Consider the following 17,465-nt stretch of genomic DNA (forward strand, 5'->3'; position numbering starts at 1 on the left):
TTTGGGATGTTTCCTTTTTTCTTTGCGAAGTAGCTCTCCGAAGAGGTTTGTTTTCCACTAATCTCAGCTAGCTTGATTTTTTAGGGTATACCGGTCCGTGACTGTAACAGGTACGTGTCAAGCGCGCCAAGAGGAAGAGACGGATTTTGTTAAAAGAAAATCCGTTTTTCAAAATAAAACAACTTTCCGAGTATGATCGTCAATATAACGGATATAAAATAACGTATTTATTCTTTCTCTGCGGTACCAAACTACCCACGGACTGGTACCGGACCGCGGCCCGGTGGTTGGGGACCACTGCTCTATTACATATGTAATCTGGTGCTCCGTGTAATAGAATGGTTCCACCAAAACTATATAACCCATAAAGATGGATTTTGAAAGAGTAACACTTTTTCAAATAGGGCATCGGTGTTGAGTCACATGAAATGTTTTATACTAAAATTGATGAGTGGACTTTATTATCTCTTAATGCACTTCATGTAACGATGCTATTAGCTTGTGATATCTGTGTGATGGAGGGATTGGATGAGAGATTAGTGACTGTCACTTAAACAGACTGTTGAAATAACTGAGAGTGAAATTAATTTTGATTTACAAAAACTACTTTTTGGCAGCTGTTGACGTATTGAAGAGTTTCACTTCAGTGGGCGATGATAGTTTAGGGTCGTTGACTGTTTTTCTCATGAAGTGTACATCGGGGGTGTTTTCCAGCAAATGGATTTTCTTGATATTCAGCTGGATGATTGTCTGATTGTTGATGATCGTCTTGAAAGGTTTGCTGTTCTATTGTTCTAGTGTACGGATTGTGATCCAATGGGTTGCAGAAGGAGAATGCTAGTGATTTAATTTGCATTTGGTGTGAATGACATTTATTTGGGACCCACTTCTGCCAGTTGTTAAATAAGATCAAATCTAAGCTTGAGTCATAATTATGAGTTAACACGTCCAAATGTATCGGAAAACTTTGACATTTGATCCCATAATTGTGACTTTCTATCTCATGATTTTAATTTAACTCATAATTATGACGTTTTATTTCATAATTTCTTCTTTTTATCTCATATGTTTACCTTTCAATTCCATTATTATGAACTTTTATCTTATTATTTCAAACTTTTATCACAAAATTATGTTTTCTTTGACTGGCAGGAATGGGCTTCCATACATTTATCCTTCGTCAGCTCCGTAGGATGCTTCAATGTAAGAGGCATCAGACTGAATTAACCGATTCTTACTCTTAAAGCTAGAACACTGTTCACTGTGTTGTTTTGCAAATGTGGTCAGGTTACTGAAGGTTTTGTCCCAACCTCGTCCACAAACCATGATTTGGACTCGACGTCCGAGAGGAGACGCTCTCTAAACAATAACTAATGCTGTTCATGAGTATTCTGAAAGCACAAGAACTTGAATGGGGAGCGTCCCAATTCAGTTCAGAAACTTTCAATCCTTTTTAACTGGAAAAGGTGTCTCATATGATCATTTTGCATCCCTCCTTCACTAAGCATTTAGTCCTGAAGGGGTTTGCAACATGAGTAAACGTGGAGCCAACGCGAGACGAGATGAGCCAAAAAACTTTGTTGTTTGTAGCTCGCCAGTCCACCGCAGATCTCAGCAGTCATTTATTTGCTAAATGTATATCACATGAAATATACTAACTCGACTCTACTGTGGGGCTGTTCAACAGTGGAGGGGCCAGAAAGTGCAGACAAGCAGAGAATCTGTAGATACTTAAACCAGGGTAGTCAAAAAAGCTGTAAACCTTGTGTGCACTTTTGGGCATTTTTTTTGTTTTCCTTTTGTACATACTTCTAGCATTTAAGATGTTTGGGTTGACATGTCTGGTTATAGTGCAATATATTTTGTATGCAAGCAGTTTCAATAAATAAAGGTCGATCTTCCTCCGTGAACTCTGACTGATCTCTGCTTTATATGGGGATTTTAAGATAATTTACAGTGAAATGTGCCTCCAATTCCAATAGAAGCCCATTGGAATTGTTTTGAAGAGATTTTAATCACGCCATGGACACCGGGCCACTCAAGCTTTAAAAACAAGATGTTATAAACATCTTTTGAAATCAATTTGGGATCGTAGAGCTTCCAGAGACTTGGGTTACACCGGAGTCCCCATCTACTTCAGTTGAGAACGCTGCAATGCAGGCCACGAAACTTCCCCTTAAGGTGAGCAGATCACGACTGCATTTTCATTTTTGGGTGAACCTATCCTTTTTAACTTTGTCCTGCATGGTGTAACCTGCGCTTAGCAGTTAGGATGGTCCAGATATAATGCAAGCCAATATGACTGAATTCAATAAGAAGTGGGTGAGTAATAAAACTTTTACCTGCCTCCAAAATAGGAAGGTTTAAAGGACGTTGACACGCTTCCCAGGACGTGTTTTGGCTTGGAACGATGACTCTGCTGGTCTCCTGTCGAACAGCACACAGGAGAACCAGAATGCAGTGGGACCGGAGATAAAGAGCAGGGTTAAGGTAAAGGTTAGGAATGATATTTTTCTAAAGGTGCCATGAAAAATAAGACCGTCTTTCACAGCATACTACTTCTTCTGGGCCACATGGGGGCACTGTGGTGCTGTGCTGCTTCACTACTGCTTCACTGTGTACCAGAGAGAGAGAGAGAAAGAGAGAGAGAGAGAGAGAGAGAGAGAGAGAGAGAGAGAGAGAGAGAGAGAGAGAGAGAGAGAGAGAGCCTGGGCACATATTGAAAATTCATGACACGCACTTCACAACTTCTGCAAGATACACAGCAAGTATAATGAGCTCCAATCTGAGAACTTCCTGACTATTTTATCAGTTTGTATTTCTTCTGGGCCCCGTGTCTGTGTGTGAAACTCTAACTCTCTGTGTCATCAGTGAAATATAAATGACTGGCACAGCTGTGGCTTTAACATACTGCAAACGACACTAACGAAGAAGAAGAAGAAGAAGAAAAACACCTAAACAAACTGCTTCTCTGGTCACGGTGAAGACTACGTAATGAGCTGGAATTGAATTCACGTGTGTCGCTCCCTGAATGTTTGCCTTTAATTACATTTTATCTTAATGCTGCTCCATCTTCCCCTGTCATCTCACTCTCCATCAGCTCATCCTGCAATTGCTTTTTCTTCCTTTTTTTTTTGATTCTGCCATATCTGACTCTTTCCTTCCCTCTCTCTCTCTCTCTCTCTCTCTCTCTCTCTCCAGTCATTCTGTGTCTCACAGTGTCTGACCTAGTTTTGGACAGCCTTTCTTACACACACACACACACACAAAACCACTGTTCCCGCAGGTGCTTAAAATCCTTGAAAATTGTTTGAATTTCTGTGTGGTGTTTTTTAAGGTCCGGAGATGTCTGGAATTTTGATTTTCGCAAGGGCTGAAATGGCTGGAATTGATCAAGGTCATGAAACAGCACTTTCAGACAATATTGCTAATGGAGTGTTTTATTCCCATCATGCACTCTGGTTAACTCTCTTCTCTTCTCTTCTCTTCTCTTCATCTCAGGCTGCTGTTTGTACTTGTGGTTGTGTGATGCAGAGCGGTGCTGGCATGTTGCCCCAGACCAGACCAAAATACCCCCCCCCCCCACACACACACACACACGTGGCTGCACACCATCCAAAACAAAGACACACACACACAGAGCCTGCAGTGTATCTTCAAATATTACTTCCGATACATTTGGACTCCTTGTCGTCTTCTCCCGTCACGGGTATGAACATGCAGCCTTCCTCCGCGTGGGAGGACTTTTCAAAAAAAAAAAAAAAAAGAGGAGAGGACGGTGATGTCACAAAGGAACCACAGTAACAGCTACAGCACATGCTGAGTGAGAAGTTTCAACCATCTGGTCAATCATTATTCATAGCGAGGCGTAAACAGCAAAAAACGTGCTGCCGGGCATGTGTTGCAGCAAGTGTATGATAGAGAGAGCGAGGATGGTGGTGGTGGTGGGGCCGCTAAACTGTTGTTAACACGCCGCTACCTCGGATGATCTCACACAAAGGTGAAGTGGCGGGGTGAAGATACGGGAGAGGGTGAGGGGGGGGTGCAGTGCGTGATGGGTTCAAAGACTCCTGGGGAAGAAGAAGGAAAGAGGTAGATCACACGCTGCTGTTCAGGAGGCTAAAGTTTAGAAGGCTACAGAGAAGCAGCTGTGTGGACATCCAAGCCTATATTTAGGCCAGGTGCAGGGAAGCAGATTCTGTGACGGCAAGAGCAGAGCAACCGCACGTCGGATTATAGCTCCTGAACTCTCTGTTGGACTGAACCAGCAGTGTTCAGACGCCGGCCAGCTGGAGCTCAACTGGTTCGCGCTTGAGAGTGAAAAACAGTCTTTTTGCAGTGTCATTCTTCATCCAGGAGATTAGTTACGAGCACTAATGTGTCTGCTGATGTCATCTTCACAGCTCAGCCTGCTGTATGGTTTAAACAGATGAGAAGTTTCGGGTGATCGTTGTTTAAAACAAACCAAACACTATGGTGGAAACATGGCTCAGAGAGGACATTACAAGGCAAAGATGTGACGGCGTCTGAAACCTGAGGGTTTAAAAACACTATCCGTCAGAATTAATGAGTGCATACCAAGTTACGGACCGCAGAGTCCACTGGTTTAAACACACGCAGTAAAGAAAGGGCGAATCATGACATCGGTGCTGGCACGGACTCCACGAGTTGGAGCGAAACCCCCTGATGACTCATGTCATCCCAGCGCGATCCGACAGCGTTCCACAAAGTACGCTTGGCGGATTTCGGTCTTCAAGTGTTCCCGAGAAATGTTTGATAGGGGGGCTGAGGTCAGGTGACTGCGCAGGAAAATTCCATGAAAGCCAGGACTTCTTGTGGAGTCCGTGCCAACTCGAGTGAGTGCTCTCATCACAGGAAAAAAAGGAGGCGATTTAAATACTGAGATATGTTTTTAAAGGCATCAACTTTCCATTAGAATTGTCGAACTAATCAGTCATGTACATGAAACTGTCCATTATAAACATGCAACACAGTCCATGGTCCGGTGTCCTCGTCAACTTTGGCCCACTTTACTTGCCGTACTTGTGCGCACCCGCTGCTTATCTGTGCATTCGATGCCATCTATTCCAGTTCAACCTACTTACAAAACAGCAGCTCATTTACCAGCATTTTTCACTCTTCCTTTTCAACTTGTAGGTTTTTCAGAGACCGCGTGTGGTTGCCGACCAGTTGGACCTATTTTTGGCGATGTTTGCCTCAAATCTCAGATCTCAGCGGTCGCTCTGGTGGGTTCAGATTCAGCAGAAATTAGGTACAGAGAGTGATGATTCTTTTTCTGAGGATGAGGATGGAAATGTAGATAATTGCAGATGACCAGCCACATCACAGTACAGAACAGTGTTTCAACAAAACTAGTGTCCAGAATCCAGTGAAAGATAAAAAAACAAAACAAATGTAAGACCTCAGGAGGACTTCCTTCACTTCTGATGAGAATGTTTCTGTGCATGGATGGAAATATGTCACGACCTTATTTCTCTCAGACTATAATGTTTGTCTTTACTGCGGTCTTACTTTCAGCTGAGCAGCTAGAGGTAGATTTGCCTCCGCAGCTAAATAAATGATTCTCCTCTACCGGACCACAACTTTCAAAACAGGACACAAATATCACGTCCTCTGTGTCACATCTTTGAATTTTGACATCCTTAATTTACACATAATTGACACAAACTGGATTTTTAGGGCAGTTTCTGGTCCAAAGTTAGCCCTTAAATATGTACGATCCCAATATACTGATTATTTTTGATTATTTATTATTATTATTGATTATTATCATTTATTCCTTTTTTTGCATGGGTAGGGCGTCAGTAAATTAAGGGAACTTGGGATCCCAGTACCATTTTGTATCTTAACAATACAATATAGAACTAGCATGGCACTCAGTAGAGCGCACACCTTCACCAGGGCCAAACTGTCCCCTTTAATTCATTTTCAAACTCATTAGTAATGTATCATTGTTTGATTTTTCCATGCATTATTCCCTGAGAAATTAAAGAAAATGTCCAAAAAACATCATATATCACAATGTAACAAGCAACGTTATCTAACTTTCTTTTCTTTACATTAATATAAAAGCTTCAGGATCATGTTGATGGTACAGTGTCTTGTAACAGGGTGAATGGTGTCTCTGTCTCTTGCTTCCAAGAAAGTGAGACAGAAATTCCTGGATCTATCCCTTTATCGGGAAAAGTCTATGCTGGGCCGAGATCCACCCAAAATCCAAGTTTCATGGAAATCCTATTGGTAGTTTTGGTGTAATCCTGCTGACAAACCAACCAAATGACAAACACAGGTGAGAGCAACACACCGACAATACAACACGAGAGCTGCTTGATCTGGCCCACCAATGTGTTTCAAGTTAGTAAGGTGCAATGTAATAAATGTTTCCATCATTTTGCACCATTATATACAGCCAGTGAGGAGAGGGTGGACATTAAGACAGGTATGGAGCAATGATTTAAAGAAAAGGTAATTGAACAGATACATTAATAAAGAAGAGGAGGATTTTGTTTGGTGGCCAGTCCAGATTTAGTTTTTTGGGGTTTGAACCTTCAGTCATTCTAAAACCTTGGCTACGGCCCTGCTCGGTGCCCCACACCATACACCAACAGAGACCCTAAGAGCTGAACAAGGACTCCTCACAGCTCGGTGAGTGAGCGCTCTCACACAGGCCGCCGTCTGCCTCGACGCACAGAGACGGGATATTGTCTCATCGGTCCGTGACTCACGAGAACATATAGCACACGAGAGATGACGGCGAGGGACCGAGCCCCCCCCCTCGCAGCAGAAAAAGGTCATCTCGCTGACTTGAGACGTGTGGCTCCCTGATGATCCTGATAACAAGTCACCTCTGACAAGACATCTGAACATCCTCCTCCAGCTGTTGCAAAGTCACAGAAGCACATTCCTGTTTATTTATTATTCATTTTAATATAAATAGCTCCACTCGTTGCGAAAGTGGGGGGAATGTTTGCAGTGACTATCTCAGTGTGACTTGTCCTCCACAGCCCTCCTCACTGTGTGTGTGTTTGTATATGTAAGTGTGCTCTCTCTCTCTCTCTCTCTCTCTCCCTCTGTCTCTCCCTCCCTCCACCTCTGCCTGCCTGTCAGCCTGCCTCCACCACGTAGCAGCTTCCTGGCAGCGGCAGCCGCTTGTGTCTGCTCTCCCTCCTTCTCTGACACACACTCACACACTATACTCAGTAGCCCCATGTAGAACCACGTAGCACCAGCGTTTGGATTTTAACCCACCACTACCAACAGCACCAACAGCACCACCACCAGCAGCAGCAGCAGGAGCAGCGGCGGCGGCAGCAGCAGCCGGAACGGCTATGGATCTCTTTGAATTCGACTTTTTCAGAGACTGGGAGCTGGAACAACCATGGTAAGTCCTGCACACGCTGCTTTATTATCCTCCAACGCGCGTTTTTATTGCGGACTTGCTTTAACGAGACGGGGGGGGGACGAGCGGACCTGGCATCCCGGCTTATTTTATTTGTATGATTTAATTTTCTATTCTTGGGATGTAGAAGTGAGTCCCGGGCAGAGATCGTGCATCGTCTTTCTTTGTCACCGCTGATGCCTGAGACGTAGCCTGCACACGCGCACACACACACACACACACACACGCACACACACACACACACACACACGCACATGCACATACACACCGTACACACGCGAACGCAAGCACGCAGCCGGCTCTCACTGTCTCATTGTGATATTAAAGGAATGTTTGATTCGATGGCGAGGGCACACCGGGTCGTGTGACGGAGCGGTGACTCGGTGATGTGGGGACAGAGCAGACAGTGTCGTGGGGTGAGAGGAGGGGAGGGGGGGACACAGACAGAAGTTTGACAGTGTCTCAGAGACTCGTCCTGATCCTGTCAGTAAACAAGAGTTGAGGTGAGCTGCACAGATGCTGCCGGTCGGTGCGGTTCACGTGGACGCACGGTGGAGGAGAGAAGTTGTGTGTGTGTGTGTCTGTGTGTGTCTGCTCATCGCGAGGTGTTGTGAACTTGACGTGCCTCCTGTCGTACGGTGATGCTGAGTAAGTTCATTTAATGAGTCACTGTGCGGTGGTGGTCTGTAGGCTGGTGCTGTGAGTGATGTCTCCTTTGTTGATCAGGTGATTGGGACGCACTTCGATTTGTTGACGGGCAATAATTCATCAGCCAGTGTTTAGGTGATCTGCTGGTTGTCACATTTTTAAAGGGGCGCTATGTCGTTTTGTAGAGAAAATTCAAACTGAGATTCTCAGGATTTTTTATTTTATTTTATTTTATTTTATTTTTTCCAATAACTGAATAGAATAAAGCTGTGTTGTCCTTTAAAGGAGCACTGTGCAGTTTTTAATCAGAAGAGAAATATCTAACTTCCCTGTTTATTTTTTTTATGCCCATACAAACTGAATAAACAAATTGACTTGTTTATATGTGGCGGACCCTGCCACCTTTCTAGCTTTAAACAGCATTCTGGGGACGTTATTTTTCCTCTGAGAACACCTTGTTTACTCAGTTATGGAAAAGATAAATATTCTGAGTTTGTATTATTATCTCATTAATATTGGTTGAATACATACATAGTGTCCCTTTAAGTTCAGTTTGTTTATTGAGTCACTAAACAAGGAGAGTTTGTTTATTTATTTTTTTTAGGCATAAAAGGTCAATCAGTGAAGAGCTTTCTCTTCAGATTATAGTTTTTTTTTTTTTTTTTATCACATAGTGCACCTTTAAGTGAATTGTTGTAGATCACAGTGAACTGAAATTTTTGGGCTTTAGACTGTTGGACAAAACAGGACATTTGAAGTTCTCACCTCGGGCTCTTGTGACGGGCATCTTCCACTAGAGCCTGGCCGATATATTGGTTGGCCGATATTGCTATTAATTCCCAGTGACGTTTACTGTTTCAGCGCAGTGACGTCATCTTAGACCACACATTATTGTTGAACTGTAAAGTATCCTGTCTTTGCAACTTAGAGTTCTCACAAGTGATAAACACAGTTGAGGCTCCAAAGAAATGTTTGCATGTTGGCCGATATATATCAGTATCAAATTCTTTTTATGACATCAGCCTCCAAAACTGAGAATCAGTTGGGCTCATATCCACTTTTTTGACATTTTATTGACTAAATTATTCATCATAAAATAAAATAAATCAGCAGATGATGATTTGTTACAGATATATCTGTATCATGCGTATGTTGGCTGGTAAGTAACAAGGTTTCAGATTATTCCACCATTAAATATTTTGTCCACCAGAGAGCTCTGACAAGGTGATCATTTTCAATATCCTTCCTCTTTTCCTTCTCTGTTTTTACTGGCAGACCACAAACATACTTTAACGTGCAAACAGCCACTGACTGTATCAGAGTCTGTATATGCTGTGCTGGTCAATCGACGCAATTTGGCTTCATGTTATCGGCTAGAATTTCCCTGATAAATAACTCATCATTACTGAATTTAGCAGATAATTTATTGGTCTGATATATGCCTTGAATCCCTTGGTTTAATTCAGTCAAGTCAAATCCAATATCAAACTCAATATCCCTGTATTGTTCTACATTTTAGACCCTCCCATAACCATAACCATAAATTAAACTCACCAGATCTGGGATCAAAATCCATGCATTATTCCCAGAGAAATGAACAAGAATGAAGAAAAAGGTTAAAAAAAAAGTGAGAAAAAAAAATCCTGGATCCACACTAAAAGTTAATGGGGACTATTCTGGGCCGAGACCCATCCTCCATCCAAGTGTTGTGGATATCTTCTCAGTAGTTTTTTTGGAATCACGTGTACAAATCAACAAACAATAGGCCACAGGTGAAAAGATAACCTGAAATATCTCTGGGGTCCATAACAAGATTGCTTGTTTATGTAAAAAGATCAGTATGAGTCTAGTTTTGTTCTGTTAGTTGAGCTGTAATCCACACTGCACAGTCTTTACATTATCTTACGCTACAATGTGTGTGAGTGAGGTCACTTTACATGCAGCACAGGAACAAAGACTTGTGTGGAGAGAGGTGCTGTGTGAGGCTTTAAACATCGGAAGGCCAAAAGATGTCGGAGGTTTAAAAGAAAACTGTGAGGCCGTCGGCTGACAGAAGTTGAATGTGATTCTGTTTCGCCACATGATCTGGACTTTATTACAACATTTGTGCAGAAATTAGACGTATCGAAGGTGAAAACGCAGAGCATCTGGTCAGCAGCTCCCACTGTTATATTCTGCTTCAATCAAATCCCTTTTACAATTCAACCTCTCATCCAACCGTTTCCTGCCAACGCTGAAAATCAGTGGACGACCCAGTCTACCCGCTTAGCCACAGCCGCCTCACTGTGTGTGTGATAGGAGGTGATGGGGAGTCCATGTATGCTCAGGAATGAATTCCCTCTGGAGGAATAGAAATGATAAAAGGGCAAGGCATGACTGAAACCATTCAGACATGGAGCATGAATGTGATATAAAGTGATGAAAAGTCCTCGGGAAACTGTTCTGGATTCACTGAATAAAAAACTCCACACGTCATGATATGAAAAACATTATCGGAGCAGTTTCATTACAGGGTTTACAGCTGTGTAAATACTGTATTGAATATGTTTTGGGGCTGTAAGCTGACTAAATAATGACAAGGATTGTAGGAGCAGCCTTTCTACTTGGGCTATGTATTATATTGGGAGCACAATAACTTGGCAACCGTGTTGCTGTTTTGAATGCGTATTCCAGCGGGGAGAATCTGACACACACTGCTGTCCCTCAGCAGCCACCATGGAAGGGCCCTGGAGCAAGGTACTTAACCCCCCGCTGCTGGAGCGGAGCTGCACGGGGCTCAACAGCAAGCTCAGGGTGTCTACACATGTAACCCTCCCTCTGCCAGCGCTCCATCACACGGCTGCTGTCAGCTAGTCCAAAACATGCAGGAAACAATTAAGAGAACACAGAAAAGATACAGCGGATTTAAGGAGAAAACACAATAAGCAGAGCTGCTGTCGGCTTGATCAGCCGAAAGGTGAAACCTGATCAGATCTGTGAAGACCCTCCTTGACCTGAGATGGGTCTGGCATAATAAAACAAGGTCTTTTTCCTTTAACTGTCCTGTGCTGATAGGAACACCAAAGGAACAGAGCACTGCCAAGTTCGACCACTTCTGACGTGAGACTGTTCTCTTCAGAAAAATGGCAGCATTGGATGTTTGCTCAAAAGCCTAAAACAACCTGTGCTTATGTAGGATGTTGAACGGTGTTCACAGTAAAAAAAGATGGTTTTTTCCATACTGTTTGTAGCATTGAAGCCATCTCTTTTATATCTCTGGCTGTCCTGGATCATTGGTTCCCAGGACCTCAGGGGTCACAAGATAAATCCAACACATCCTCATAAGTGAACGACTGAACAGGTTAATTCAAAGGTTAAAGTCAGTGCTAGCCAAAAAAGATTATATTACAGTTCTGAGAACAACATGACTGTTGCAGCATAACAGTGACACACGTACTGGAACTTTGTCATACAGTCAGTTTGGTTGGGTTCAGGTTTCAGTAATAAAACGACTTGGTTTGGTTCAGGCTTTAAAAATACATGGTTAGGTTAAGAAAACTGTGTGGTTAAGTTTCATGAAAACATTGTGGTTTTGGCGAAAATCACTAGGTTACTTCTGTAACTTCTGTAACATAGCTACATTACCTTAGTTACTTATGTTAGAGTATGTATACGTAACTTTACTACATTAGTAAGTTAGAAGAACTCAAATTTTTTCTCTGTACTGTTCCTCTCATCACTTCCTCCTTTGCAGCTTTAATAATTATCACAGCATCTAGAGGTCGCTGCCTAATGACAAACGTAAATATGGGTCTTAATGAGCCGCTTTCAATTGAGTTACAGGGTCATTTCTCTGATGAGGACAGGCGGAAAAAGTCATTTTTGTAACATTCCTGTAACGGGGCACCAGATCATGAAATGTTTACAGTAGGCATGAGGAGTTGCCAATTTTCTGCCCAATAAAATGACTCCAGTTGTTTCATCATTGATGATACGGTTCATGAAACTAAGGGTTTCCCGTTTGCTTATATATCTATATATCTAGAGATATTTGGATCGTCAGATTGTCTGACACCCGCGCCCCCGACACCTCTCTGACGCAGTTTTATAAAACTTCCAGAAACCGGCAATCACACCCACTTCACACAGAAAATCAGCCAGGTATGCAGAGGTGTGAAAGACAAGTCGGAGCCTATTTGTCGAGCTCCCTTTTTACGTTCTCCACTCAGCCACCTCCATCACATCTCATACAGTATGTGCAAACAAGTGCTACACCACAAAAGCTTTGGAGTGTGGAGACTGTCTGAAAGTGTGCACTGTCATCCTCACTTGTATGAGCCATTGTGTTGAGACCACAAAGACTTGTGAAAGAAAGATTGTAGAAGAGTCTTTGCGTGTGGCCCTCCGGCACAGGGTACAAACACTTTGTCCTTTAAATATGGTCGACTTGAACAGACAGGTTCGTTTCAAGCATACTGAATCCTGAAACCAGCCAAAATAGGAATAATACAATAAATTCAACCGTCCCTCCACAGAAAGCCAAAGGAAACACGATGAAATGTATTTGGTCGGGAACGGAGCCAGTTCAGCTCAAGATGTTGCTGCTCCGAACCGTCTGCTCTTATCCAGCGTCTTTTTAGCAACGGCTCTTTTGATGCAGCTGACACCTCAAAATGGACTCAACTGTCCGAGATGATAAAGAGGAGAGCACTTCTGCTGTAGGAAGAAAACCAGAATTAGGGAGAGAGAGAGAGAGAGAGAAAGAGAGAGAGACTTACTTTCAATTGGACTTATTTTTTTCTGAGATTTTACAATGGATTTTACAGGCACAAAAGCTGATACACACCTTCAATGGGAGCCATGAAAAATCAGTCAGATTGGAGTTAAAAGTCTGTCACTCGCCATTGATGTGCGGCTCCGGTCTGACAGTGGATTTTCCCTTTAAGGGAGAGAGAAAACAATCTTGAAGCTCCCCACGCCTTTGTTAAATCTGAACGAATCCAACACTGTAGGTCTCCTCCTCCTCCTCCTCCTGAAGAAATACCCTTTCATCTCCTCTCCTCTTTGTTGCTCTTTCTCCCTCCTCCTCCTCCTCGTCCTCCTCCTCCTCCCATCCCGCGCCTTGTTTCATTCTCTTGCTTGGAGATCTGAAGGCTTTGTATAATTGTAATAGGGCTTGCATTGAATGTTGCGCACTCCTCGCTGTAATTGCCCATCATGTAGCCGGCTAATCATGGCAGTGGAATCTGGGGGAGATCGCTTTGAATGTTAATTGACACTGATGGTGATTGGTTGAACCATTTAGGTAGTTAATTAGGGAATTGATTACACATATCGTCAGCGTGGAATTGTAAGATTCCAGCTGCGCGTTTCGGAGCTTAAAAAGGTCACATCTGCGGGGAAGACTGTTATTATTATTGCTGTTTATTTTTGGATCTTTAATTTGTTTGGTTTCTTTGCGTGCTGCTTTACAGTGTACAGTTTAGATAAAAAAGTTGCAGTCGCGGTCAAAAGATCTGCAGGAAGAAGAGTAGCGACAGAGTCAATTTATAGTCAATGCATTCAGTGTTCAGTCTCACAGTCCGATATTCAATCTGCCCGTCAATCCTCCCGAAGCTCTCAATCAGTGCCGTCACACATGTGAGCTCTGTTCGCACGGAATCATTCATCACACGGAAACGTCCGTCCTCGCCAAAACCAGCCCCGCTCGATGACACTTCACACCAACATCATCAGCAGCTCGCAGGCTGTGAAAGGAAGCTGTGTCTCATCCCAAGCTGGAACAAACAAATGCTCCAAAAAGAACCAACAGCAGATAGCACTGAAGGAAGCTTTCTATCTGGAAGAAATCCTTTTCATCCCACACCGCTGGGACAATTATCCCTCGGGGCTGTGCGACGGGAGCTCCGTCAGCAGGTGTGAACCGCGGTGAAGTAGTTTGGAAAACCAGTCCAATCACCTGGAGGCCGTTTGGGAGGAAGCAGGAGCTGTCCGTGGTCATGCAGCCTCCCGTTTGAAAAAAAGACAAAACAAAATATGCATAAATTTTTTTATTTTACTTTTAGCTGTATTGTTGTGCTTTTAGTCCTAATTCTACCTTAACTAATTATAAAGACAAATATATAAAAAAGATATATATTCACAAGTAAAATGTTGCCAGATAAAAAAAAAAAAAGGTGATAAACTCAGTGATGATTGGAAAACACATTTTTCAGAGCAGAGTCAGAGGTGACTCTGGGTGTTTACTCCTCCAGAAGGTCTGGCTCTGCACCCGCCTCTCTAGCCGGCTCTGAGCGACTGCAGCGGCCATGCGTCCCAGCCTTCAACACACAGCACAACATCTTTTGTTTTGTTCTGATAGAGAGCCCGCTAGCCGAGGAAGTTATATAATGTACACTTAAGAGTAGGGCTGCCAAAAACAATTATTTCATTAGTGATTAATCTGTAAACTGCTTTTCTGATTAAACTAATTATATAGTATATAATTTCAGAAAATAGTGACAATATATGTCAACATGGCTCAGAGCCTTTAAAGCTGTCTTGCTACCTAACAGCTACAGATAAAAACACAGCTCATGAGAACTGTGAGAATCAACCAAAACAGTTTTGCGCCGTAAAACTAAAACAACGGGCTGAAAGATGCTTAAACCCTTTTGGCAGTTGCTGTTGACTCTCTCTGGGTTCATCACTACAGTTTTCCCATAACACACAGTCATTAAATTCCTGGTCAGTAAAAAGATATTGATTGGAGCTGCTTTGAGAGAGTGTTTCCAGATAAAAAAAAAGAAGAAAAACCCAAACTGTCCGGTTTCATGTGAATTTAATGTATCCCAGCAGTATTTATTCAGTTCTGTGCCAAACAGCAATTGCGAGGGATTGTCGGTGATCCACTGCAGACTTGGACTGAATGTTTTCCCTCACTACAAAGGATGTAATATTATACAGATGTCTCTCTCCAGCTGTTTATACATTTTAACAATCAAGTCAAAGTAATAATGAGACTGGATCTTTAAACAAACTTAAAATATTTTTTCAGATTCTTTAAGGATTCAGATCCAGTATCACCACAACATGACACGAGGCCGTAAACAGTTGGTTCGAGTGTCACCCTTTTATAATCCTAATGTGTCACAGATGTAAGCGGTGATGTCAATTGTTCATGCAGATGTCTTTCACATGTCAAAATCACTCGGCGGCCTTCATCGCAAAAAAGATATCTGTAGAAACACAAGGAGTAAAACAGCTTCATCAAAGCGGAGGAAGAGATAATGAAATGCCTCAATTTCCGGAAATCTTTAGAAATCATAATTAAGGGAGTCGGAGCCTTTGAGCGAATTGTTCAGCAGACAGTTATATTATCACATCACGCAAATTCAAAATTGCTTTTATCTTCACGCTTTAAAATCATTTTTGATAATTAGGGGTAAAAATCTGTTGTTGAACTAGTTTAAGACAGAGGTCAACTGTTAAAACTTTATCGCTGAGTGAATCCGGAGCCGATGTATGGCTGCGAGAGTTTGCACTTGCTCCACATAAAGAGCCCAGCCATCTGTTCAGTTTCCTATAAGAGAATGAAATATCAACCATCTGGATGAGGATATAAAATCCTCAGCAGAACATTTATCTTCATCAGTAAAACTTTGCCCAACCAAGGAGAATAAGAAGAGTGCGTCCCCTCCCCCACGACCGAACTTCAGCTCACATGTTAGCGTGCAGTCGGCCTCTATAAGTACATATTTTTAAAAAAGGAAGCAGCGGGCCATTAAAGACGACAAGAAGTGAGTGATTATAGATATAATAAGAGTTTACTATTCTGTGTGTTCTCTATAGCTTCATTAATTACAGGCAGGAATAAATGAGTATGCAGGGAACTAAACATAGCGGTAATATCTTCATTTTACTCGCCAAGCTCTTATAATTCATGATTTATTCGAAGGTTTTGTCACATTTTCCCTGCTTTACCACCACGTTCATAGACACAATAAAGAAAGAGTTTGTTTTTAAACATTTCTTCAGCAGATGTATGGTAGCCTTGCATAATGTAAGTGATATTAAATAGCACACCAATGTATCTCTGATAGAATGAAACAATAAAAAGGGGAACTTGAGCTCTTGGCTTACATATATTATGATATATAATGACACAGTGCTGTTCCATGTACAGCCTAAGCTTAGTATGAGTCATAAAATAAGCGTTCAATTGAAAGGAAACCAAACCACCAATAGGAAACTGAGTGTTTTACTGAAAACTATCCAAACCCTCATCCAAGCTCAGAGAACCCTTTATCTAAAACTGACCATCTAAATGTGAGGCTGATCCACCCGACCTTAGTTTTTAGCCTACCATATCTTACCACATTATGGACCAACCAATTCAAGCACATGTCCAAAATGTCCCGAAACATGCAGTCAGCCATCTGTCTCGCGCAGGGAAGATTTAAATTCTCGTCTTCTTCAGGGGTGTTGAAGGTCTCTGAGGCTCCATCAGCCATAATTTGCACCTCAGCAGGATACGGTAACACATATGTTCTGTTAGATGCTAGGCTCCCAGAGCATCAACTTCACCTTGTCAGACTTTACATGGCCCTTGTTGGAGAAATGATCAAATCTAATTATCACTGGCCAAGGGCACTGACTGATCTGATCTAGCTGTGGGTGTGATTCACCTGCTCCGGCGTGATGTGACACTCATTTAATCTGGTAACCAGCTCTGACGGAACTTGAATGAACTAAGAACCCTTTGTATCGCTTCAGAAATCCCCGTATTGTGAACGCCGTGACCGAATCCGTAGTCTTTTAAAATTTCAAGGTTCAAGTTGATCTTTTTGTCATTGTACAACACACAAGGGCTTGATATGGGATGATGATGAAAACAGGTCTCTGTAAAGGTGCAGGCACAAGCTTCCACGTGGCTCGGCCAGCCTGAGTCCCATTTGTACATTTCATTTTCCTGCGACCAGACTTTTGCCAGGAGCAGCCTCAAGCTTCAACTGGAATAGCATGATTCCCATCCTGTATGTCTTCCTCTCCTCCCTCGGGTGGTCTGGCTGGTCAGGTTGGATGGTGGAACAATACACTGGGCAGTGATGGGTCCACTGCTCTCAATCCAAAACCCATCCATGCTTACTTTTCCAATTCTCAATTAACAGAAATGACTTTATTTACTATTAGTGACGTTCATGCTAACATAGGCTGAGAATATTATGTAGCGCTGGGCAGTATATCGATGTTATATCGTTATCATGGTATGAGACTATTTATCATCTTACATATTGGATATCTTTATATATTGATACAACACTGGTTTTTAAAAGTACACATTATCATTGACTGTCAGTGACGCTCATTTCACTTTTAGTTAAGATAGCAAGTGAAGTGGACATAAGGAAATGGCTTAAAACCACATCTGCACCTTCAG

At 42.4% G+C, this 17,465-nt stretch overlaps 1 protein-coding gene across 2 annotated transcripts in view; it reads left to right on the forward strand.

Moving 5' to 3' along the window:
* The first annotated feature begins 7,102 nt into the window (after nt 1-7,102).
* Nucleotides 7,103-17,465, forward strand: part of aff2 (AF4/FMR2 family, member 2) — a 187,230-nt gene continuing 176,867 nt past the window's right edge. For both annotated transcript variants that reach the window (XM_030396609.1, XM_030396611.1), the window contains exon 1: nt 7,103-7,402. In XM_030396609.1, the coding sequence (XP_030252469.1) occupies nt 7,350-7,402 (53 nt within the window). In that variant the 5' untranslated portion in view covers nt 7,103-7,349. The remainder of the gene's footprint in view (nt 7,403-17,465) is intronic.

Source organism: Sparus aurata, chromosome 18, assembly GCF_900880675.1.
Source record: "Sparus aurata chromosome 18, fSpaAur1.1, whole genome shotgun sequence".
NCBI lineage: Eukaryota > Metazoa > Chordata > Actinopteri > Spariformes > Sparidae > Sparus > Sparus aurata.